A 26,090-nucleotide genomic window follows, 5' to 3' on the forward strand; every position below is an offset into this window, starting at 1 on the left:
TGTGGTGATTTTTTATGATCACAAATTCACAATACTGTCACAAATTACTGTTGTATAATACTCATGACTATTTTAATGTACATGAATTATTTTTATTTATTTAATCATGTGTTAATGGTTGAGTTGGATTTCCCTTATGTAGCTACATTAGAAGAAAAATTGAGTTGGAATTCTAAATACAGCTAAGGTAGAATTCGCCACCATCACTATATTGCTCTACCACAAATTTGTCATCTTATTAAAAAAATGTAATTGATATATATTATAAATAACTTTACAAGCATTTAATTTATATCTACTTTCAGTAGACACATTTTTCTATTTTTCATTTTAAATATTTTTAAATTTAAAATTAATAATAACGTGACAAATTCATGAATTTTGATTAGATAAAGTGTTAACCCTTTTGACATTGTTAATGCATAATTAAACTCAACTTTACAAAGCATCTAATTACTTTAAAAAAAAATAATAACAATTTTTTATTTTATTTTTTGAAGGAATTTTTTTTATTTTGAGTTTAATTTAAATGTGGAGATATATTGAATTTTAACTGGATAATGTCATGAACTTTTTTTACTTTATTTGTATACAGTTATTTTTTTTTTATTTCCTAAGTATTCCTACCCCTACCAAGCATGAGACGTGTGTAGACATATCGTAGCAAATCAATTTTCATAGGCATCGTTCAATAATTAAACTCGACTAAATGCTTAGAAAATTCAGCTATCTACCAACTGTCATAAACTTGTATATAGTTATAAAATCATGTCTCATTAATAGAAAATTAACACTATTTAATATATCCATGTCATATATATATAAGCCATCGTGTAGGTGAGTAGATCTAGATCATACGTACATATCCAAGACCCAAATAAACGGCAACATACATAGAATCTGTTTTATATACATACGTAGTCATTGACTGGTTGGCATTGGTCAAATTTTCTCACAGCATGATTGGAGCAAATGCTGAGTTTGATTTTTTTTCATCATTATCTCTCTCTCCCTCAACACAAATATAAACCCTCCAATATATTTAAGCATCGTGACAAACAACCATAGATAATAAATAACAAAAAGGAAATACTCACCCCTGTTTTTTTGCTGAAGATCTCTGTTGCTCAGATCAGAACCTCTCATTTCCAGGTTTCATATACCTCAACCTCTTCTATAGTATTAACACATCTACATGCTTTGTACATCTTTTATGTTTCTCTCTTATTCATTATTTAATACTGTCATATCCTCTTTGATTTATAAAATATTATAATATTAATTACATATTTTTCATTTCAAATAAATTAAAATTTAATAACCTTAAATTTTAAATAAACACCCGGTCATATATTTATCATTATTATGATTAGTATTTTATAATTATTATTATTATCCTAGCACAAAAATAATAACTAGGTCCAAAAAAAATTCATACTAACATCCTAATAATACAGTAATATTGTTAATTAGCAACATTTGTTTATATACCCCAGAAACACAAAATTGTAAAAAAATATATAAACTGCTTCACTTTAATATTGTACAGATCACATTACTTTCCATATCATAAGCTCTCTGTCATACTATAATTAGTAGGTATATGATGTCATATTTATATTTTCTTATTTTTTTAGTAATTTAAATATTAAATAATTCTCTATTTTAAAAAATAATTAATATTGCATTTAATAATTATTAATGACATTAGAATAATTAATAAAAGTCAATTGTGATTTTTTTTCGAAAATAACTACTGTATTAATTTGACATTTAATAATTTTTAATGACATTATAATAATTAATAAAAGTAAATTGTGACTTTTTAACCATTAAGATGTATGCTGACAAAGTCTTTTTTTTAATAATTATGGTTATTTATTTTTACATAACCGAATACAAAAAATAATTGAATGTAATATCTTACGTTTAAAATTATATCAAATAGGCATAAAAAAATTGATATCAAATAGTTTTAAATGATTGATTTGGAAATTAACTCGAAAATTTTGTATTTTATGTTTTCGTATATATATCTGAAAGATTAAAATGATTTTTGTATATTTATTCAAAGCATAATAAGTTAGATAAAAGAAAAGTGTATTAAAATGTAACTAGGATTAGAAAAAAGCTTAACTATGTGATATACGTATTTAAAAAAGAAAAAAAAGAGAGGAAATATGAAAATGTTTGATGTATACTGATAAAGTACTCTTATTTCATCTGTGCATGGTGCGAGATCAATACTAGTATATAATATTTTCAATTATTGTACCAATTGAAAAATAAAATTTAAAAATAAAATGACTTCATAAAACAAATCAAAATAAAATGACTCTAATTAAAAGTAAATTTCTGTCTTTCCTTGTACTTTCATTAGAGGTGCCATCATTGTTCACGTTTTCTTTGAATAGTAATTCTATTGAAAAAGTCTTTATTTTTTTGAAATTCTATTGAAAAAGTCACAAAACGACACTACAAGTGTGGGAACAAAGAAGCAAAAAGTGGAACAAACCTTTATATCCGGGGAAGGTGGGATCTGGGAAGTGCTTCTTTCATGTGAAGATGTGCAAATGAAGACTGTAGCATCACGTTTTACTGCCTTCAAACTTTGAAAAAATCTTCTACTCTTTGGAAGAAATCATACTGCATAACAGTTGTCTCTTCTGCAATGCTTGTCCCCTTTCCCAGTTTAATATTCTGTCATTCTAATCCATGTGGGTTCCCATCCTAATCATTATTTCATATAGTAAGTTTCACATCTACACATTAATTCTCATTTATTTAGTCAATCAAATTTATTCCATAACCATGTGTGCATTTTGTTCAGCTATGTAAAATTTACAAAAAAAATTCCTGTCCAAGATTCTTTGAGCAACTTTTGTGCAAGAAATTAATGTATCAAAGTGTTATAAAAATATGAAAGTGTAATTTATCATAATTGATTATCTATAGTCATTTGTACAATGTTGTTTGTTTATTTAATAACATCGGTATCCTTTACGTGAGTCAATTCTGTTCGAATGGAGAACTTCCACATTGTGATGGGTATAGCTTTCCTAGTGTGACGTTTCTACAATTTTGTGCCAGCACATAGTAGGCTACTACCAATTAAGAACGTTACTTATCTCTTATATATTACTTCATGTGCAATTTGCAACAGGTAAGGATTGAAATAATTGTTTAAGTTGGAAAGGTCTGCACGCCTCTTGTCACTTGATTTCAGAGAACTGGGAAGGGAAATCAAAACTTTCATGCACCACCTGGTGCAGCTAACGTATATATATTATAGTTGAATATTGATACTATATAGTATATGAATGTGTATGCACTTTGAATGTGTATATAAGATGATGTTGCAATATTGTCAGCACATTTATTGATTTGGGCACTCCTGATTGGTTTCTGTCCCCACTTGACATCAATGATTCATTGGTCATTTGGTTGGTTGCTGAACTAGTTGATCACTTTTTTCATTGGTTCTGGTGTTCTGATGATTCATCTCTGCCCTTTTCATCCTACAGAATAAAACCGAGGACAAGATTCAAGAATTGATATTGAATAGCAAGCTGAAGAGGAACTTCAGAACAAGAAAAGCAAAACAAGATGGGTTTCTTGGAGCTATTGGAGGTGGCTTCTATGCCAATTGTTCAAGTGCTGATTATCAGTGCAGTGGGAGCTTTGATGGCAACTCAGTATTTTAACAATCTTCTCTCAGCAGAGTTCAGGAAATCTTTGAACAAGGTAAGAGATGGAAGGCATGTTCAATGCTTCCTCATCCATTTCTTTCTATAGAGAAGAGAAACAGTACAAGTTCTGCTTCATGATTCTGATGTATCAGTTACCTTTTTTTTTGCTGAAATGTTTTGCAGGTTGTGTTCTTTATATTCACTCCTTCACTTGTATTTTCCAGTTTTGCAAAGAGTGTTTCGCTTGAAGATATGAAATCATGGTACATTAGCTTTCCACTTACAGAAACTTTGCATGATTTTGTGACTTTCTTATATAAAAAGCCTATCAAACAGACAAATTCTTATCTTTGTGAGTAATGGTCATGATGAGTTGTTTATGCATTTTTGGTAAATGGAAGTAAAGTATAAAAAGAGAGAAAGGACATCAAATTCTTCCCCAAAATAGCATTCATTAGTTTTAATTGTTTGTGTTACATCATAATTTGTCTACCTATCTATGCAATGCAGGTGGTTTATGCCGGTTAACGTTGGACTTACATTCTTAATCGGAGGGATTCTAGGATGGATACTTGTAAAATTGCTGAAGCCTAATCTGAAAGTGGAAGGCCTTATTCTTGCTGCATGTTCATCAGGTATAGAATAGCATCAAAGTTATAGTAATTATCTGACTTTCTTAGAAAACCTTTCTCTAAAATCTTCTGATTTTAAACAAAGGTTCTACCTGGCTCGAACAAGATTGCCGCAGTGGAGGACAACCTATGGTTTAAACTAAAATCTTCTAATTTCATGAGTACTTCTTTTAATCAGGAAATATGGGCAACCTTCCTATTGTAATTATCCCTGCTATCTGTGATGAGAGTAAAAGTCCGTTTGGTTCACGCGATGTTTGTCACAACAAAGCACTCTCTTATGGATCTTTCTCAATGGCGGTAAGGCATATCTTACTATTTTTCCAACACTATTTGCTTACAGCATTTTGTCTACCATGTTATCTCATCTTGTTTTGTTAATTGCAGCTCGGTGGCATCTTCATCTGGACCTATACTTACCAGACGATGCGAAGCTGTTCAATGAGATTCAAGGAACTTGAGGCTGCTGAGGCGTTAAATGTTCCCAACAAAAATCTTGATGCTAATGCAGAACCTCTCCTTCTCAAACAAAAAGATAATGAAAACTCAGTGACAGAAGTGCCACCATCTGATTATATTGGAGATACTGAAAACCAAATTGTAAGACCCCATAAACTAGATTAAGGCTAAACTTTCCTTGTTTCAGTAGGTAAACATTTTGTAATGAAATTTTGTTTACACTTTAAAAATGACAAAAGCTACCGCTATGTGCGAGCCTATGGAGGATCCGGATCCACTTTGTGGATCCAATTTAGGTGTCACACATTGCATTTTTGTAAGAGGTTGAATCCACGGCTTGAACCTGTGACCGCGAAGTCACGTGTTTGCCACCTGACACTTGCTTAGTATAACAAAAAAATATGAGAATGTTGGCAACGATTTTCTCTCACTCCCACCAAAATTGACTGTATGAATGTTTGCAGATCCTAGACCAAGATCAGTCCAATGTATCTAACAAGGGGAAGGAATCTTCTTGGCACAGAATGATAGAAGTTCTAAGCCATTTTCTGGCAGAACTAATGTCACCACCAGCAATTGCTACAGTGAGTTTCTTTTTTTTCTCTTTCTTTTCTTTTGCTTTGTTATGTATGTTTCTTGGTTTAGTTTCTAAATTCACTTACTCCTAATTCCATGATCAGTTTTTTGGTTTCCTCTTTGGTGGGGTTTCATGGTTAAGGAGCCTACTAATCGGAGAGAATGCTCCACTGAGAGTGATCCAAGACACTCTTCAATTACTTGGGTATGTATGTGTTTTTGCTCATAAAACAAAATTGTTGTTATTCTACAGTTTCCACTTTTTTTCTAAGTTCTAACTAAACATTTATCTGATTGAACTTGTTCCTTTGCAGGAATGGAACAATTCCTTGCATCACCCTTTTGCTTGGTGGTAACCTCACTCAAGGTATAAAAAAAAAACTATAACTTCTACAGATATCTTCAGCATAATTTAACCAGTTGAGAGCAAAAAAATGGTTATGTGATTGTGAACTTTGTCTTAAATGGCAGGGTTGAAATCATCAAGTGTAAAACCATTGACACTCATCTGCATCATCATAGCAAGGCTTTTCTTACTTCCTGCTATTGGATTGATCATTGTCAAAGCAGCAGCAAATCTCAATTTTCTACCAGTGGATCCATTGTTTCAGTATGTGCTGGTGATGCAGTATGCTATGCCACCTGCCATGAATATTAGTAAGTCGTAAATTCCATGTATACAAGGTTCTAAATTGCGCCCACAACTGCAATTGCGGCCCCAACCAAACGGGTTTAAAGTCCCCGCAATGGCATTGCGACCGCAATTTGCCAGCAACCGTAACCACGACCGCAATTTAAAACCATACATTTATATGCTTTTAATTGAAGAACTATGATCTTTCATTAGTCATAGATTGATATCTTGTTGCTAACTTCAATGGGATTGTACAGGTACCATGGCTCAGTTGTTTGATGTAGGAAATGAAGAATGTTCAGTTATCCTTTTGTGGACATATAGTGCTGCAGCCGTAGCACTTACTGCTTGGTCAACATTTCTCTTGTGGGTATTAGCTTAAGGTGTCTTCAGCTTCTGAATTTTCTGCCTCAGCAGCCATCAAAAGAATTAAAGAACACCATTTAGAAGAAAGAAAGAAGTGCTTAAAATTTTTTAGTGAATTTTTGGCATTGTTGATCCCGATATCAATCATGCCAGAAAACAAAGAAGAGTGAGAAAATAGGCTCTTTTTCTTCTTGGTACACATAATTTATATGTTTGCTTCGTAGTCCACCCATATTTTTCTTACTCCCTTCCCTACAGGGACAGGTGATATTGGCCTATTGGGTATTGATTTTTTACTATTTTACTTAGACCTTCCATTTGTAAGTCCATTTGAAAATCTATGTAGTGCAATTTTTTTATTTTTTATTTCTATGTAATTTTAGTTAAAAAATTCAGATATAAATTGCAATGTTCTTATCATCAAAATTTATAAAATTTGAGTTTATAATTGATACTTTGTGATGATTTTTATTTTCATGACATTGTTGTTTTGTTGAGAGAGACCTCACTTATGCTTTATTTGGTAGGAGTGATTTTGGTGAGAGAGAGTAAGTGAAGAGAGAGTTGGAGAAGAAAGTGATCTCATTTTGTGTTTGGTTTGGTTTACTGTAGCAGAGAGGGAGATTATATCTGTGGGCCCCATGCACTTTTAAACCTCTTCTCAAATTGCGAAGAAAGAAGCCAAGGCTGTGCTCTTTGTCTCTTTTCACTATTCTATCCATGAAATTGGGGCCATAATGACAGAAAAAGTAACGTGACAGTGTCTTGCTTTGATGGGCAAAAGTGTATTTTAATAAAAAATTGATTTTTCTTTTTGTATTATTTACTATCTACATCATTCTTACTCTTCTCTTTCTCTTCTATCTCAATCATACCAAACAACCTATCAAATCTATTCTATTTCTCACATATTTCTCTCAACTCATCTTCTCTCTTCTCTACTCTCTCTTCTCTAACTCTCTCTTTGCTACCAAACATAGTGTTAAGGTGTTTTCAGAGTTTGAAAAATTAATCTCATGAATGTCGGCCGTAAAGATAATACCTTAGGAAAACAAAACAAAAAATATTAGTAAATATCGTCCTCTAATTATTATTCGATACGTATAATCGTTGAACTAATATTATGTCCTTTAACGATTAAATTCAGTGAATTCATATTTTATATAAATCATGTAAATACATGTTTTTTTACAGCAAAATAAACTCAATAGGCTAGAAGCTAAAACTAAAAAAAAAAAAAACTGGAAAACCGCAATAAAAAGAAAAGCGGCGAGAAAAAATACCCAAAAAGATGAACCCAAAAACAATCAAGACCCAAAGGATACAAACGACTAATACCTCATATAGACAACAAAAAACCCACGCCACAAACCCACGCCATCAAGCCAAATTAGATAACATCGGGCCTCAATTGATCATCACATTTTCTCCTACCTCCTTTATAGCATCTTCATTCAGACCATCATAATAAGCCTCTAACCTTTTGCCGAAGAGCCAAGCCCTCCTAGCCTTCATAAACACTCTTGATTAAGTAGAAGGAAAATATTATCACGAAAATGGATAACGGATAAGGGTAGTATTCTCACAAACGAGTCTTAATGGTGTAACCTTCCTAGGACGACCTCTCTTCGAGAGTCCTCATCAATCATACTCACCAATCCAATCTTTTTCCTCTCTCTATTAGACACCTTCCTAGAACTACCTCTCTTCCTAAAAATATCAACCTCATAAGCATCGACATTGATCTCATCATCGTGAAACCCTTTGCATACAAATCCAATAACCATTTCTTAAACCAAAATGCGATCGATCACTCTGGGCATATAAGCTAATCTTTTGACATACATCTTAAAATATTTGAAACTCATAACACATGTTAAAATAAGTTATAGTGATTTTATCATATAAGGTTTTTCTAAAACATACTTAGGGTAGGGTAATTTAACAATTCCGACATGGTCAAATCATGTATTAAAAAATTCAAACACACGAAACATCGTGCGACACCGGATTCTGCGTTTGACACGAAGAGGGGAGAAGGAGAAGAGGGTCGGCGATAACAATCAACCTCGGATTCTCGTTGCTTGATCCAAACATTCAAGAATTCCCCAAAAATTCAAACGTTTCAATCATCATCAGATGAGGTTTCACGTTTCAATTCCTCCGCCGCCATCGCTAATCCTTCTCTTCTTCTTCTTCATCATCATCAGCTGCAACTCCTCCCTATCCTCTTTGCAATCCCAACTCGTGCCCCTCCACGCCGCAAAACCCTTCTCCGGCTCTCTTCCACCGCCGTCAGTTCCCTTTTCCATTTCTGAACCATGATTTCTTGTTGTTGTTGATGTCTGTTCTGTTGTGTCACTGCTAGTTGTTATTTCGTTTTCACAGGAAACCTGCTGCTGCTGCTACTGCACTCATTGCTGGCCTTGATGGAACTGTTTATCTGGTCGACAGTACTTCTGGGAGAGTCATTTGGTCTTTCTCAACTGGATCCGATATCTACCATTCTGCCAACCAACAACCCCTCAATGACAACATCAACAATGCTTCTCGGTCCGGCCTCATCGAATGCGGAGATGACTGGGAATTGATCATTCACGACACCCACTTCGGTAAAACGGTATTCTCCGTTATTTACACATCATTTTCATTCTCATTGTTGCATCAATCAATATCAATGTAATTAACATGACCTATAAACATTAGGCTAGTAGTTGTTTGTTACTTTCTGTATGCGACTTAGCGGTGGTAATTATTGAGTAAGTTGAGTAAAAAGCCCTTCAAGGTACTTTTGATGCATATTTAGTGTTAGCTTCAATAAATCTTTTTATGATTTCGATGATTAGTGCAATGTATACAGTCAATTATACTGGTGTTGAAACTTGTTCTGATGATCGGCTTGATTTTCCTTTTGTGCGTGTAGAGACTCCCAGAATCTGTTGCTGAATATGTTGCTTTTACACCTATTATGTCAGACGATGGAGCGGTTATACTTGGATCCAAAAAGAGCACCGTGTTTGAAGTGGATGCTAGAACTGGAAGGCTACTTTGGAGCTATGGTGCTGCTGATTTTGATAATGTTTCTGCTACTGCAATGTGGAGTGCTAACTGGCAGGGTGTTAGGAATGACCTTAGAACAAAGAATAATGAGCTTGCTGATCCTGCACAGCTGAATTCACCAGAGTTCTTGCTTAAGATAGTGAGGACTGAATATTTTTTAAAATCTATTGATGGGTCAGGAATGGTTTTGTGGACTATGGCAGTGGCCGAGTTTAAGGCTTTATTACTTTGCCGCCATAAGGAAAATCCTACTGTGAAGGCTTCATTTGATACAAATGATGAGTGTGCTTCAGACAGTGACAGTGGATTGGATTTTGCCATGCCATACACATGTCAAGATAGAAAAATGAAAGAGGTCTACCGCATGCGAAAGAATTTTTTGTTTGAACCTACTGACATAGAAAGATTATCTAGTGCTTATCAGGAGAATGGTATGCTCCCAATGCCTACTTCAAATCTGATGCTTCCATCACAACCTAATGTTGATAGATTCCTCCCTTTTCATGGTGGCAATATGATGCTTCCTGCACCCGTGCCAAATTCCTTACCCTATTTGCAGCCAAAAATCAGGTCAGGTGATAATAATGATAATGTAGCTATGCTCCCTCAGCCTCATATGGAGATCACTCCACCAAGGGAAGTTGATGTAAATAAATGGTTAAGGGCAATAGTCTTTCCCCTAGGTATTATGATCTTGGTTGTAGTGACCATAAAACAAGTTACCTCAAAGGACCGAGTCAGTGGGTCAGATTTTAAAAGCTTACCTTCAAAGAAAAAGAGAGCGCGAAAGTCAGGAAAAAACAATATCATTGTTGACAAACAGGGTAAGCACCTGCCATCAGTTGAGGAGGAGATACTGACAAATAAAGAAACTCAAAGTGAAGCATGGTTGCATTTTGATAACCTTGATAGGCGCAAGGTGGGTAAACTATTTCTTTCGAATAAAGAAATTGCTAAAGGGAGTAATGGTACAATTGTTCTTGAGGGGACATATGAAGGTCGGGAAGTTGCTGTCAAGCGTCTTGTCAAGGCTCATCATGATGTAGCTCGTAAAGAAATCCAAAATCTCATTGCATCTGATTTTCATCCAAACATTGTCCGTTGGTATGGGGTTGAATATGATCCTGATTTTGTTTACCTTGCTCTGGAGCGTTGTACCTGCAACTTGGATGATTTGATTCATTATTATTCGGATATATCAGAAAACCCAGTGTTTAGCAAGGACCATGCTTCTGAATTTTTAAAGAAGGCCCAGATGGAGATAGTGACGGATGATATGCAATGTATGTGGAAAGAAAATAGTTATCCATCTCCTCTATTACTTAAACTGATGAGGTTAGTAATCAACATCTTATTTAATGAACTATTACTGGATGTGATAGATTTCAACTGTCACATTTCCTAGACTCTTTTTTAAATGTCGCATACTCAAATTTCTTTCTTAGGCAAGACAGAAAAAAATGGTGAGTGAAATCACTTGAATGAAATATTCTGATTGATTATTCCATGAAGCTGAGTACATATATATATACAAGAGTTTAGGGATAGCTAAATAAGGAAAAGATCTATCCTAATAAAAGATAAAATATACTAAATATATTTATTCCCTATTTATTTTATCTACATATCTCAACACTCCCCCTCAAGTTGGAGCATATAAATCGTATGCATCCAGTTTGTCACATATATATTTTATCCGGGGACCTCGTAAAGACTTGGTAAAAATATCAGCCAGCTGATCTTGAGAGCAAACAGAAGAAGTCTTGATAGTACCACAAAGAATCTTCTCCCTAATAAAATGACAATCAACTTCTATATGTTTTGTTCGTTCATGAAAAACCGGATTAGAAGAAAGATGTAAAGCTGACTGATTGTCACATACTAAGTTCATAGGAGTAATCGCACAAAACTTCAACTCCTGAAGTAAGTGCTTCAACCACAAGAGCTCACACGTAGTATGAGCCATAGCACGATACTCAGCTTCGGTGCTTGATCTAGCAACAACACTTTGTTTCTTACTCTTCCAAGAGATGAGATTTCCACCAATAAAAACACAATAACCAGAGGTGGATCTCCTATCACCTGCATCACCTGCCCAATCCGCATCTGAATATCCAGTAATACTAGTATGACCTCTATCAGTATAAACAAGACCTTTTCCAGGCGACCCTTTTATGTATTGAAGTATCCGAATAACAGCCTGCCAATGACTCTTACAAGGAGAGTTTAAAAACTGACTGACAACACTAACAGAGAATGATATATCAGGCCTGGTCATTGTGAGATAATTCAACTTTCCTACTAACCTCCTATATCTTCCTGGATCAGAATAAGGCTCCCCCTGGTTAGGCAGAAGCTTCACATTAGGGTCCATAGGAGTATCCGCAGGCTTGCAGTTAAGAAGGCCTGTTTCTTCCAAAATATCAAGCGCATACTTTCTTTGACAAATAGCAATGCCAGACTTTGACTGAGCTACCTCAATCCCAAGAAAGTAATGCAAAGATCCAAGATCCTTAGTCTGAAAATGCTGAAACAGGTGCTGCTTAAGAGCTTGTATGCCCTCTTGGTCATCACCGGTGATTACAATATCATCCACATAGACAACAAGATAAATGAACGTCTTTGAGGATGAACACCTAAAGAAGACTGAGTGATCCGCTTCACAACGAACTAACCCAAACTGCTGAATAACATTGCTGAAACGGCCAAACCAAGCTCGGGGTGATTGTTTCAGACCATACAGAGACTTTTGCAATTTACAAACTAGTCCTGACTCCCCCTGAGCAATAAACCCCGGTGGTTGCTCCATATAGATCTCTTCTTCCAAATCACCATGTAAGAAAGCATTTTTAATATCCAGCTGAAACAAGGGTCAATGTCGCATAGCAGCCATGGCCAAAAATAAACGGACAGATGCCATCTTTGCAACTGGTGAAAAAGTATCACTATAATCCAAGCCATAAACCTGAGTGTACCCTTTGGCAACAAGACGAGCCTTCAATCGATCAATATGTCCATCAGGGCCTACTTTAACATTAAAGACCCAACGACACCCAACAATAGATTTCCCTGCAGGAAGAGGAACAAGCTCCCATGTATTATTAGACTCTAAAGCTGTCATCTCGTCAATCATCGCTTGACGCCAACCTTTGTGAGATAGGGCCTCCTGTATAGTCTTAGGTACAATAATGGAAGATATGGTAGAAACAAAAGCGTAGTATGCAGGGGACAAGCGATGATATGAGAGAAAATTATAAATAGGATGGGGATTACGAGTAGAACGACTACCTTTCCGAAGGGCAATGGGCAAGTCAACAGGATCCGAAGCAGGAGAGGAGGCTGGATGAGGAACCAAATCACATGTCTCATTTCCTGCAGAAACTGAGTCGTGGGGCTCATCCGTTACAGTACGTCGTGGGCGACGCTCATAAGTAATGCGATAACGAGACATATCAGGAGCTGGCGCTGATGGAGTGGAAGTGTCTGCTTGAGGAGTAACGACCGAAGATGGTGACATAGACACTTGAGGAACAGGTAAAACCACAGGAAAGATATCTAGATCAGATTGTTGACCAGTTGTAACAAAGTAAGGTGTATCTTCAAAGAACGTGACATCTGCAGAAGTGTAGAACTTATGTGTGGATGGAGAGTAACACTTATACCCTTTTTGAACACGAGAGTAACCTAAAAAGACACATTTGACAGCCCGAGCAGACATCTTATCACGACCTGGTGAAAGATCATGAACAAAGCAAGTACAACCAAAGACACGAGGCAGAACACAAAATGAAGATTCCCTAGGATACAACATGGAATGAGGAATCTGATTACCCAAAACAGATGATGGCATCCGATTTATCAAATATCCTGCAGTCAAAACAGCTTCACCCCAAAACTTTAAAGGTGCATTAGCATTGATCAATAAAGTACGAGCCGTATCCACAATATGTCTATGTTTTCTCTCAGCTACCCCATTTTGTTGGGGTGTATGTGGACAACTAGACTGATGTATAATGCCATGAGACTTCATAAAAGAGTTAAAGGAATCAGAAAAATACTCTTTAGCATTATCACTTCGCAGAACACGAATTTTCTTATCAAATTGAGTTTCAATTTCATGACAAAAATTTTGAAAGATACTAAACAACTCAGATCTATCTTTCATTAAAAATATCCAAGTACACCTGGAGAAATCATCAATAAAACTGACATAATACCTATATCCTAAGATAGAAGAAACACGACTTGGACCCCAAACATCAGAATGAATGACATCAAATGGATGTAGGGCCCTTTTATTGACACTACTAGGAAAAGACGACCTAACATGCTTCCCAAGCTGACATGACTCGCATTCCAAAGACTCTAACTGCGACAAGTAAGGCACCATCTTCTTTAATTTGTCCAAACTCGGATGTCCCAGACGACGATGAAGTAAACTCGGAGACTCAGCAGCAACCGCACAAATTGCAGAAGATGGTTGTTGTAGATAATAGAGACCATGTGATTCAGATCCTGCTCCAATCATCCGTCCCGTACTCCGGTCCTGTATAAAGAAGGAATCAGAGGTAAAAGTTATGGCACAACCTAATGATTTGGTTAATTTACTGATAGAAATAAGATTAAAAGCACATCCCGGAACTAATAGAACAGAACTCAAAGGTAGTGTAGGAAGAGGAGATGTCTGCCCAACACCGGTGGCTTGTACTTTCGAGCCATTTGCAAGGGTAACATGGTGTGTAGTTTTGGGTGAAGATAAGTTAGAGAAAAAGGAAGGATTACCAGTGAGATGATCTGAGGCACCGGAATCCAAAACCCAGGATCCAACAGGTGTAGAATGAGAGTAACAAACTGTAGAATTACCGGTTTGAGCAACAGTTGCTGACGAAGATGATCGTTGAGCGCCCTTCAGCTGGAGATATTCCTTGTACTCATCAGCTGAGAATGAGTGGTTCTTTGCACCATCAGATTCAACCTTGGACTCCATAGACTGTGCGACATTAGCAGTTTTGTCTGGAAACCCAACTAGAGAGTAACAACGATCCTGTGTGTGTCCATCCCTCTTACAGTAAGAACAATGGAGATTTCCTCTACCTCCTCTTCCACGTCCACCACCTTTACGACCACGACCTCGACCCCCTGACTCAAAAGAATTTGATATGAGAGCAGAGGAATCAGAGGCTGTATGAGATTCAAGTCTAGCTGAAGTGGCAGATGAAGGAACACGAAGTAAACGATTAATAAGCTCCTCCGCTGTAGGAATATTGGGATTAGTAAGGGTCTGGTTTCGAACAGATTCCAGATCCTTATGGAGACCATGCAAAACAAACACCATGAACATATTGTCAAGTTTCTCCAGCACCTTCTTCAAATCGTCATTAACCAGCATTGACTTCAGCTCCACAATGGTAGATTGTGCCTTATTCAGGTAAGACGGCAAATTAAGATCAGTCATCTGGAGATTTGCCAAATTACGTACTGAATCATACAACCGCTGAATATCATTAGCATAGATGTCCTGTGCCTTTTTCCACACATCATAACATGTTTTGTAGGGACGAAAGTGAACAATCAGTCTAGGTTCAATTGCCTGGTATAATAAAGAAACAAGTTGATAATCAGCCTTCTCCCATTCCTTCTTCTCAGAAGCATCAATATCAGCACACTTTTTAGTAAGGTGCTCGGACAAACCTTGACCCAAAAACCAGATCTCAACAGCATTGGACCAATCTAGATAATTTGCCTCATTCAACTTCTCAGAAGTGATAACAGGAGTCCCAGAAAAAGCAAATGAGATGAGACTCTTCTTCTCACCCTTGGGAGACTTATCCTTCAGCAAATCCTCCATGAAGAAAAAGAACAAACAGAGACAGGGAAAACAACCGCAACCAAACAAATCCAAACACACTTCAAACGAAAGGCTCACTGACTGGAACAGGCCAAAAAACAGAAACAAGAGACCTCAAACACAGAAACGAACCACAGAAGAGGAATCCTGGAATAAAAACAAGCAAACCCAGAAAAATTGTCAGCGGCGACCGGCGGCGACGGCAGCGGCTGGCGGTGGCGGCTGATCACGACACAGTGGTGGCAGCAGCGGACTATGGTAGCAGCAGCCAACAGCAGTGGTGGCGGCCGGTGGTTGCTTCCGGAATTCTAACTGGTAAAAATAAGGGTTAGCCTACGATGGCTGAAACCCTAAACTAAACTAGTAAACCAGAGGGAGACTTGAATCAGAAAGCTCTGGTACCAACTTGAATGAAATATTCTGATTGATTATTCCATGAAGCTGAGTACATATATATATACAAGAGTTTAGGGATAGCTAAATAAGGAAAAGATCTATCCTAATAAAAGATAAAATATACTAAATATATTTATTCCCTATTTATTTTATCTACATATCTCAACAAAATCTATTGGACCTATGGTGTTTATGATGTGAAGTTGGTGTTATATGCTTTATGGAACTTGACCTGACTTTATAGACAAGTGAGATATGTATGCATGGATGAGTTTTGTCGGGCCTTTTAGTAATAACTAGGGCACCAACTTCCGAGATTAGCCCGCACGTAATGGTTTGATATTGGAAATAGAAATGAAGATTTTATACCATTGTATAGTATTAGATTAGGAAATCTACTTTGTTGAGGTTGATATGGACAGGCATTGCTTCAACTAAGGGGAGACAATTTTTATGAACAATTGGATGGGTGATCAATGGGGTTGCAAGATCTAAGGTAGCAGTTTAGTAAAGAGAATATGAGATAATTGACTAGAATAATTTGTGCATGATTTTAATTAGAGAATCCCGGATGATGAGAAAATATAAGGATGGCATAAATGGATAAATGATATGGTAGCAAAAATATTGCAGAGTAGTAACCAAGAACAAATGTTTATGAATGCACATGAAAGATTCTGTTTAGTTTCCATTTACGATTCTTGTAGTTGAGCCTAGTCATTTGAGCTTGATAGTTGTCTTCATTTAGTGATAGCTCAGACATGGATGACTACTTTCTCAGTGTTTATTTTATTCCTATTTGTTTATTTTTTTGTTAAAGTCCTTTTGATGTTTTACATTGCAACACAGGGATATCGTTTCTGGGCTTGTTCATCTGCATGAGCTAGGAATAATACATCGGGATTTGAAACCTCAAAATGTTTTGATAACCAAGGAAAGAATGTTATGTGCCAAGCTTTCTGATATGGGGATTAGCAAACGGCTTCTTGAAGATATGTCTTCTTTGGGTCATAGTACTACTGGTGAGGACAAAATGTCTGCGTGTTTTTTTAGCATTGTCCATGAGAGTTGCTGGTTGTGTCTAGCATGAGATTTATCATCTTGGTGATTCTATATCTATAAGTAAAATTCACTGAACTTTTTCTCTCATCTTTAGTTTCCCACCTTTTTGGGTTTTATTGTATAATACAAGTATCCTTCATGAGAGACAATATTGCTCGAGGTGGGAACATCCACATCTTTGTGGGTAGCTCTCCAAGCGGTCCCCCCTCCATACACAAGACTCGAGCTTGAAACCTTGCTTAAGGGGGAATCAACTCAATCAAGCATGTACTATTTTTTTTTTGGTGTGGGTGGTATGCTTTAGCACACATTTAGTTTTGCTTAATTTTTCTGAAAAAACAGCTTTCCAGTGATAAATTCTCTTCTTTTGAAAAGATGCCAAATTAAACATGCACTTACTCTACATGTATTTAACTACATAGCTTAACTATTTCATTATTCTTAATCTTAAAATAATGTTCAGTGACTTATATTGCAGGATGTGGCAGTTCAGGTTGGCAAGCACCAGAGCAACTTATTCAAGGACGCCAAACTCGGGCTGTAGATTTATTTAGTTTAGGTTGTGTCCTTTTTTTCTGTATGACCGCAGGTAGACACCCATTTGGAGAACGTCTTGAGCGTGATGTCAATATTGTGAAAAATAAAAAAGATCTTTTCTTAGTGGAGTTCATGCCTGAAGCTGAAGATCTTATTTCTTGTTTATTAAACCCCGACCCTGATCTAAGGTATATCATTCTCATTCAATGTGATTTTTAGGACAATAGAAATATATGCCCTCACACTTTCGTTAGTAGTTTGCATATTGTTATGCTGACTTTATTTATATGCAATATAAATGATGTATTTATATATGAATCATTGTTGCCTTGAACATGCATACTTTGAGTTTGCTAGGTACTATCCATATATAGCATGTCAATTATGATTATTTCTTTAGAGTTCAAAAGTTCAAATCAACATGACTTCTATGCATAATAAAATGGAAAGCATTATCCATTTATCCTATTTTGACAAATCTATGATGATCAATATTTTGTATTTATGAGTTTTTGAGCACCTCACCATCTGCTGATATCAGTTAGACCTACTTTTAGTTGAGCCTAACATTTGGGAATGGTTTGCCTTTGGTTTTAATAAACTTTTACAAATAAAAATTGTTGTGCCCTAGTTTTAGACATGGAGGTTTTCATCTTGAATGCACTGCAGACAGCAGTCATGCACTCAAGCTGTTATGGAACTAATGCAACCTTCTGGAACATGTTTGCATTGATCTCCAATGGATGTTATCCAAAACCTCGATTTAATGGTGCTGCATGAGCATCTGCTACTGAATTTTTTTTAACTTCAGTGGCAATTCAGATATTTCAAGATAATTTCCATGTGAGGATATTCAGTTTGGTGTTTTTTTCTAATTGCCAAGAGTTGCTCGCTAACATAAGTTCGGGAAATCATAATAGAGACTTTAACCGTACGGAATACAACTAATAGTGCATGGTACATTGTGTGCATCCTAGCAAATGGCTGCGCCCAGTGCAAAATGATTTATATCCCCTAGAAATTAGCAAAAGTGTTGAATGTGATCATCAAATTGACAAATTTGAGATTTTATTCCATGGACCATATTCCCTAGCTGATAGCTCTCGATGATTAGAGGGTCTGGAAGTATATATTTGTGTTTGTCAGTTTAAGCTAAAAAAATCATTAAAATTATTCTCTTCATGTGAATTCTCAGGCCAAAAGCAATTGAAGTACTGCACCATCCTCTATTTTGGAGTTCTGAGATGAGACTTTCATTTCTTCGTGAGGCCAGTGACAGGGTGGAACTCGAAGATAGAGACGCCACCTCTGATCTTTTGAATGCCTTAGAAAGCACTGCTCCAGTGGCTTTAGGTGCAAAATGGGATGAAAAGATGGAACCAGCTTTCATTACAAACATTGGTCGTTACAGGCGATATAAATTTGACAGTGTTCGAGACTTGTTGAGGGTCCTGAGAAACAAACTTAATCATTATAGAGAACTGCCTCAAGAAATACAGGTTTGTTTTTTTTACTAGCATTTTCACTCTTTTTTTTCTTCTATAAACACATGAACCTGTTTAGTTACTTTGGAGGTCCCTTATCTAGAATCATGTGTAACGGACAAATGTTTTAGCAAGCTGGGAAATTACCAAGAATTGATTATCAAGTATTCCTAGAATCATCATGGCTTATAATTTCTTTGTTATTGCCTTATTAGGAGCTGCTTGGACCTGTTCCAGAAGGATTTAATGACTACTTTGCAAGTCGATTCCCGAGGCTCTTGATTGAAGTGTACAAGGTTATCTGCCAATATTGCAAAGATGATGAATGTTTTCAAAGATATTTTAGAGGCGATTAGTGCCTTAGCGTTGTTTGGATGGCTTGAGAATTTACCTAAAGGTAAAGAACAGTTGTTTGCAGCATGGATTTATAACCTCACCTGGCAGATTTTTCAAGACATGTAACACATATGCGAACAATTGTCACGGATTAATCTAACACAAGGTTTCAATGGAAGACCATCTGTATAGCCCCTTGTGGTGTGAGGATTCAACTCAATGTATATTAGTATATTTTACAAGGCTAGGATCTAGGAACTTACTTGACTTTAACCACTTAGTCACAAAAAATTGAAAATTCAGTATATCGAATTTCTCATAATTTCCAAGGTCATATAGTGCCCGTTGCTGTTACACAAGGAGATAAAATTGTGACATTACAAAGGTGAATGAATTTTCATTTATACTGATTTATTCGGTCTCTAGTTGAAAAGTTCATAAATTGGTTATTAGTTGTGAAATTGTTCAGTTTATCTGTGATTATTTTAGGTTATTGATGATATGATGTGTCAGCTTGTATTGTACTGAGTCTATCAAGTCATGTATATATTAGTTATTTTCAATTTAATTTTTGAATGACAAATTTCAGTCTTTTACCAACAAACTTGTAGATTTGCCAGGATTATATTCTGATGATGAATATACACAAGTTTGCTATAATGAGAGTAGACAGTGCTATTGTTATTTACACGTGTTATTGTTATTTATTAGCCCCTTCTCCTTTGTAGACGTGATATATCATAAAATCCGCAAAAACATTGAAAACGCAAGAATAGAAGCAAGACTTTAATCTAAGATAATCAAATACAAGCAAATATCAAATTATAATCTGTTAGAAACATAGGACGAGTATATGACAGTATTATCACGATTGTAGACAACAGCATGGAATTAAAAATGGCGTTATATTATATTCATATTTGATAACATTTTTTGGTATATGTTGAAAATGAGAATCAAATATAAGAACTTAAATTTGGATTACTCCATATATATCTACTAAAGAAAGAAAAGTACTACTATTAACTTAATATTTGGCTATCTGCAAAAGGGGTGACACAGATTTGGTATAAGTGGCTAGACAATCAGACTTCATTACCATAATCACTTTTATATGGAGATGCTTGACAATAGTCTCTATTGGAGTTTATGGATGTTGATCCTCCCACACTGCTTCTGTTTGAGATCCTCTCCATTCTCCTTCTCTTGGACCTGTTCTTCACAGTTTCTTCCTTTTCATCCATAAATGAAAGGAAAGTCCTGAGACGTGAAGATCTTGATCCAGAGCTTTGATCAGTTAACTCATGATCATCTGAGCAGTGCTTGCTGTACTGCCTCACTATCTGTATAAGATATATGAATAGAGCAAGCAAGCAGGCACAACCACTGATTACATAGAGGCCCCAAAAGCTTTTAAGTTGGAGTCTTTCCACTTCAAGCTTTGCACCTTGTGTTATGCAGGCATGGCTCAAAAGCCATTTGTCATGGATCCTCTGTAGATCTCCATTGTCTGTCATTTGCAAAATGGCAGTTGACAGGTCAATCGCTAGTGGTGAGTCCCGGGGAAAGGCCTGAAGAAAAATGAAGGACAAGACATACTTCAATGAGGGAACTGATAGTTAGAATGAGCTGCAGAAAAATCCATTGAGCAGAGTATTTGAGAAAAAAAAAATATCTATGGTTTCTTGTTAGTAAAGGAAAAACGAAATGACATGGTACAAAGTAAATTTGTAAAGAACAAGTGGTGAAAACAAAGAAAACTAGGAGCATAAGTGGGAGGATACTTACAAATCCCCAACCGTTCCTGGTGAATTCTTGACCTACAACAGTAAAGTCACACCGGGTTGAAAGGAAGATGTCAATGTAGGCACGCTCATCGACGTAAGCAACAACACCACCATTTTGGGGACCCTTTTTGAGTGCTTTAGCACATTCTTCTGGTGTTTTTAAAGGAACAAGCCTGGATTCATCAATACCAATCTCATGAATCAAATAATTTTTAGCAAATGAACCCTGCTTGTAACCAATAGGATCCTTGCTATTTACTAAAGATTCAATGCCTTTAATCGGCGAATAAAGCTGCTGCACTGTGAGGATTGATGTTAAGCTTGCTGTATAACTTGAGTTAATTATAAGGACTACAAATAACCAAATAAGCAGCACAATGCGGCCAAGTGTGCTCACTGTATTTTCCCCTACATAGAAAAAAAAAAACATTGATTAATCAAAGGGAAGCTACCACTTGGATCTTGAATGTCACAGTTGATTAAGAACTAGCACTTACTGTGGGAATAGAACATAGTTGAAAAACTAAACCTGCCAGACACAACAGGAACAAAATTCACAAAAATATCAAAAGCTATATATATATATATATAAGTAAACATATATAGTAGCAAAATTGCAACCTTGATATATGTTCATGTATGGAAACTCGTTCGAGAACCACGGTGAAGCTAACGTTATGGTGGATAGAAGCAACAAAAGCCAAAGCTAAGGAAAGTTGCTTCTGTCCACCGTGATTTTGGCTTCACCGTGACATTGGTTGGATTGTAAAAAATGTTAAATACAATGAGCCATAGGAAAAAGTGGGTGACAAGTGATAACAGATTTCCTCACCATAATATAGTGACTAATTGCCTTTTCGGTGGTCCCCTAAACTCATCGTTCACCCTATGCTCCAAAATCCAAACAACAATTCCCACTAATATGAAAAAGCTAGCTGTGACAAACCACATTTTTGGTGTAAATGGGGCCAAAAAGGCCAAAGCACTGGTTTCTGCTTCCTTAACTGGGGCTACTACTACTAGACCAGACTCAACATATGGCTGAGTAAAATCCACCAACTTTGTTCTTCTTGTAGTAATTGCAATGTCACCTACTGCACCATCAAATTCCTGTATGGGAAGAAGAAAACTGGTCTAAGCATATTACCACAAAACATCCAAACTCCTCAAAAGATTATTGGCATGATACTCACACCCATTGTGATCCGACGGACAAGCTCAGTGATACTAGGATTGTTCTTACCATCTCCATATGGTATAAACTTATAGGGAACAGCATAAGGCAACAGGTCCACTGCAGAAAGAAATACATCAATGCAGAATCCCTGAAACAAGTCAGTGCCTGGTACTTGTGAGACAAATTCACTGTAACCAACAGCTCTTGGCACTCCAATTTTCAAGAGCCTTCCGCTGTTTGGAAAGACCCAACCGCGAGGCTTTTGGTCTGTCTCTCCAGGCCAAATCACAGGGAATAGCTTCTGACTTGCCCTGGAATGATTGGCTGGTTTGGAATAAAGAGCTTCTGGGGGAACAACTGATAATCCAGAGTAATTAGACCAATAACCGATCCTACGAGACCCCGTCCCAACCACATTGACAATTTCATATGCAGGATTAACAAGGTTTCCATCAGATGTATACTTGAATCTACCTGCAACACCAGTCATGTTAACCTCATAAATCTTTCTACGCAACAATTTTCCCTCATCAAAGATGTTCAAAGCATCAAGATGCAGGCTGTCCCCACGTATTGCAGATAACTTCGAATCAATTGAGAAAGTAATGTTGTTCCCTTGCTTGAAAAACGCATCAAGTGCATGTGCGAGCACATACACAGTATCATATGCATAGAGGGATAAAAAACTCATTCCAAGGGGTCCATAAGCAGTTTCTCCACGAGTTAAGTTTTTCCACCTAGAAACAAACCTTCTTTTGAGCTCAGACTCGGGCGTGTGCACGCGCAGTGTCAACACTCCTTGAATTTCATCCATTGCATTTGAAGGGAGAGGGCTATTTATATCGAGCACAGCAGAGAGAAAAGCAGTGGCTATCCATACATAACCAGTTCCCATCATCCCAAGGTTCTTTGCAACACTGAACACCTTGGGGCCCCAGAGAGTATTGGCATGAACAACTATAACTCTTGATTCTGCAAGAGCCACCTGAACAAGCACATTTGTAATGTCCTCCCGAGTTGCTTCCGGCCTCAAAGGTGCTTTCATTGAGATCATGCATCGTCTTTCAGCTAGCTTATCACCTAACGCGCCAATTCCATTCCTCCCATTATCATCATCAATATAAACAGCAATAACTTCTTTCCACCCATAGTGGTCAACAAGGTCTGCTATTGCAGTCATTTGATAAAGATCACTGTGGCAAGTTCTAATGAAAAATGGGAACTGAAGTGACGAAAGGGTAGGGTCAAAAGCTGAAAATGATAGTAGAGGAACTTGGAGCTCATTTGCAATATGAGTTATGACATGAGCTGTTACAGAGCTATGGGGACCAATTATCGCGACAGTGTGTCTCGCCATGATCTGCAAAACTGTAATTACACAACAGAATTATAATCTGACCAAGCTGAAGTGATGAATTCAAGCATGTTTAGAAATTCTTCTATATATTTATTCTAAAGCCAGAATCAATTCTGGGGGAGAGAAACTTCTGTGTGCCAGAATTGATTCTGTGGAAAAAAAAAGTTGATCCAAACATGTTAGAAATAGATGATTTGAAGCTTTAAGCCATGGAAAGGGTAATTAATAATATCAGTGATATTATAAAGACATACCCTCAGCAATGCTCAGAAAACCTCTATATTTAGAATCTTCTTGGAGTGAGAGCTTCAACTTGGTTTTACCAAGAATATTTGGATCTGAATTTACATCTGCAACAGCAGCTTCTATAGCAATTCTTACAATCCTACCAACACTAGTATTGAAAGAGAAGAGAGCCCCAATATTCACAAAATCAGGTCTTATGGAATTATCCATGCCAGCTCCAGTTGAAGAGAACCCATTGTACAGAATCAGTAAAGCCAACAACCAAACTCTAATCATGGTTGGATTTGTTGCCTATAGGACAATAGCCACTAAAAAGGAAAGAAAGTATAAACAATTAAATTAAGCATTAACATCTCATATCATAACCATGTGACTTCTTACAAATAAATTATATACTGCAGCCCTCAATCAAAAGGCACTCCTGAAGCAATCACAAGCATAGAGGTAGAAAGTAGAAACATAACCTCCCAAGAAAAGGGTGTGTTATCACAAGTTCAGAGGTTAAGCAAATCCTAACACACAAGCAAGATAGGAAAGAAAATAAAACACATAATTCCCGGGTATTAAAGCAAAAAGCATCAAACGACAACCGCAACATGTGAAGAACAAAACTACATGCAGAAAAAGTAAAGCTTGTTCCAAGTTGACAATTAAAAGAAGAACTGTACCTGCTGAAGCATTGTGGAAAATATGGGCAAGTGAAGAACTAGAAGAATAGAGAAACATGAGGGAAAAAACAAAAAGGATAATTTTAGTGCTGAATAATATTGAGCATAAAAAAATTTGATACCACATGTTGGGAGTTTTTTTATTTGTATGTGCTAAAGTGGTCCCTGTTGCCATCTATAGCTTGGCCATTGAAATCCAACTTCATGTGGGAAATTGGCTTCAATATAAGGTGAATGACAACAACGTGATGGTGAATTTCTTAAATTTTGGGGACCATGTCCTTCCTCACACAGTGGAGCATAGTGTGTTGGGTCTGATAATGATTCTTCTAAAGGACACTAGTGGTTGTGACCATACGTTGTCTGTGACCTTGGATTTTGAAATGAACAGTGTAGATATTAATATTAGAAGTCAAAAAGTCACACTAATTTTACCTTTTTTTTGTCTTAAAGAGTATTTTCCAATTATATCGATAAAATATTATTAGCATGCGAAATTAATGAGGTATTGTGGTTGTCTGAAATCTTTAAGCTCAAGAATTTTTTATTGTTTTAACATGTTCTCTCAACGAGAACTTTAGTCATCACTACTTCAGAGTTGAATAAGATTGTCTCAACTCTCAATAGAGAATACTTAAGGTTTAAATCAAAAAAATTGAATGTTATATGATATATAACAACTAGGGGTAAGACCACTCTAACACTTACTTTTGTGGCAGTTTTTAACCACCACAAGTGAAAAATAGGAAGAAAAAAAAATTACAACTTAGTGGCAATTAAAAATTGCTACTAAAGTGAGTGTCTGGAATCTGGATAGTCTGTCACTATTTGATAATTAATTAAGAATTGGTATATTATTGTTGTAGATATAAAATAACCGTGTGATGTAAGGATTTTTTTTCCTGCACCAAAAAAGGATATCAAATTATTTGGTAATAAATTAATAATGTAAGGATAGTTCAATAAATATGAAGTTTTTTATTATACTTTAATTATATTTTATGCGAATATTTGAGCATAATTTTATTTTTTAATTTAATTTAATTATGATTTAATAAGAAAAACATATTAAACATTTTACATTTGTATATAACTAACTTTCCCTATTAGTCAACCCTTTTTCAGTTTTTTGTATTGTTCTAAACGTGCTGTGATTGGTTGAAACTTGAAAGCAATAGTTTATGGTTGTATCCGGACTCGGTCGTCACCTCCCCACTGGAATGCATTATTTATTCATTAATTCCAAATATAGTGGGACATCGCCATGACAGAAAATGAAATGAAGAAAGCAAGTGCTACAAACAAAGATACTCACTTAATTTTCATCTAGGCTTAAATAGTTAAATGCAATTTTAGTCAATTTAAGTTATTTTATACATGTGGTTGTGGCAGCTGATGTGACAAATGATTGGAAAGAATGTATGACAAATTGACTTAAAATTTAGGATAATTATTCTTTCACACCTCTAAAATGAGATGGAAAGAGGTGGAGGAAGAGAGAGATAGGAATAAAAAGAAAAGTAAGAGAGAGAAAGTATGAGATGTGATAGATAATAAGAGGAGAGAGATAATAATAAAAAGAGGTGGAAATGAAGTGTTTAAAGAATGAAGTGTGTATATATCATTACTCTGTTTTAAATAAAGAATGCATTCACAAATTTGCAATTGAAGTTTACAAAATAATGTTAGAGTAAAAGACTCATCGTAGAAAACCACAATAGATAAAAGTAAAAGGGTAAGAGAAATTATTTTTGTTCACCATAATTTTTCTTCAAT

General features: G+C 36.0%; 3 protein-coding genes across 7 annotated transcripts; 2 read left to right on the forward strand and 1 right to left on the reverse strand.

The window, feature by feature from the left end:
- Positions 1-1,027: 1,027 nt before the first annotated feature.
- LOC130740344 (protein PIN-LIKES 7-like) lies at positions 1,028-6,804 on the forward strand. 5 transcript variants are annotated; one of them, XM_057592919.1, is made up of 11 exons: positions 1,028-1,152; positions 3,525-3,744; positions 3,873-3,952; positions 4,200-4,324; positions 4,500-4,621; positions 4,709-4,921; positions 5,245-5,364; positions 5,461-5,561; positions 5,671-5,723; positions 5,828-6,013; positions 6,248-6,804. In XM_057592919.1, the coding sequence occupies exons 2-11, from the start codon at positions 3,607-3,609 to the stop codon at positions 6,370-6,372; spliced, it is 1,263 nt and encodes a 420-aa protein (XP_057448902.1). In that variant the 5' UTR covers positions 1,028-1,152; positions 3,525-3,606; the 3' UTR covers positions 6,373-6,804. The 5 variants fall into 5 exon arrangements, with proteins under 5 accessions (XP_057448902.1, XP_057448901.1, XP_057448903.1 ...); XM_057592918.1 differs by lacking the exon at positions 1,028-1,152 and adding an exon at positions 2,639-2,749; XM_057592920.1 differs by lacking the exon at positions 1,028-1,152 and adding an exon at positions 3,162-3,277.
- A 1,522-nt stretch (positions 6,805-8,326) lies between these two features.
- LOC130740347 (serine/threonine-protein kinase/endoribonuclease IRE1a) lies at positions 8,327-19,493 on the forward strand. The gene is made up of 7 exons (XM_057592922.1): positions 8,327-8,650; positions 8,745-8,976; positions 9,280-10,751; positions 16,510-16,682; positions 17,201-17,447; positions 18,455-18,758; positions 18,959-19,493. Exons 1-7 carry the CDS (start codon positions 8,496-8,498, stop codon positions 19,097-19,099), a joined length of 2,724 nt encoding a protein of 907 aa, XP_057448905.1. The 5' UTR covers positions 8,327-8,495; the 3' UTR covers positions 19,100-19,493.
- Positions 19,494-19,967: 474 nt separating this feature from the next.
- LOC130740346 (glutamate receptor 3.6-like) lies at positions 19,968-24,474 on the reverse strand. The gene is made up of 7 exons (XM_057592921.1): positions 24,315-24,474; positions 23,655-23,954; positions 22,060-23,411; positions 21,699-21,976; positions 21,364-21,395; positions 20,868-21,274; positions 19,968-20,650 (listed from the first exon to the last, which is right to left on the reverse strand). Exons 2-7 carry the CDS (start codon positions 23,920-23,922, stop codon positions 20,165-20,167), a joined length of 2,823 nt encoding a protein of 940 aa, XP_057448904.1. The 5' UTR covers positions 23,923-23,954; positions 24,315-24,474; the 3' UTR covers positions 19,968-20,164.
- Between the last annotated feature and the right edge of the window lie 1,616 nt (positions 24,475-26,090).

Source organism: Lotus japonicus, chromosome 2 (assembly GCF_012489685.1).
Source record: "Lotus japonicus ecotype B-129 chromosome 2, LjGifu_v1.2".
NCBI lineage: Eukaryota > Viridiplantae > Streptophyta > Magnoliopsida > Fabales > Fabaceae > Lotus > Lotus japonicus.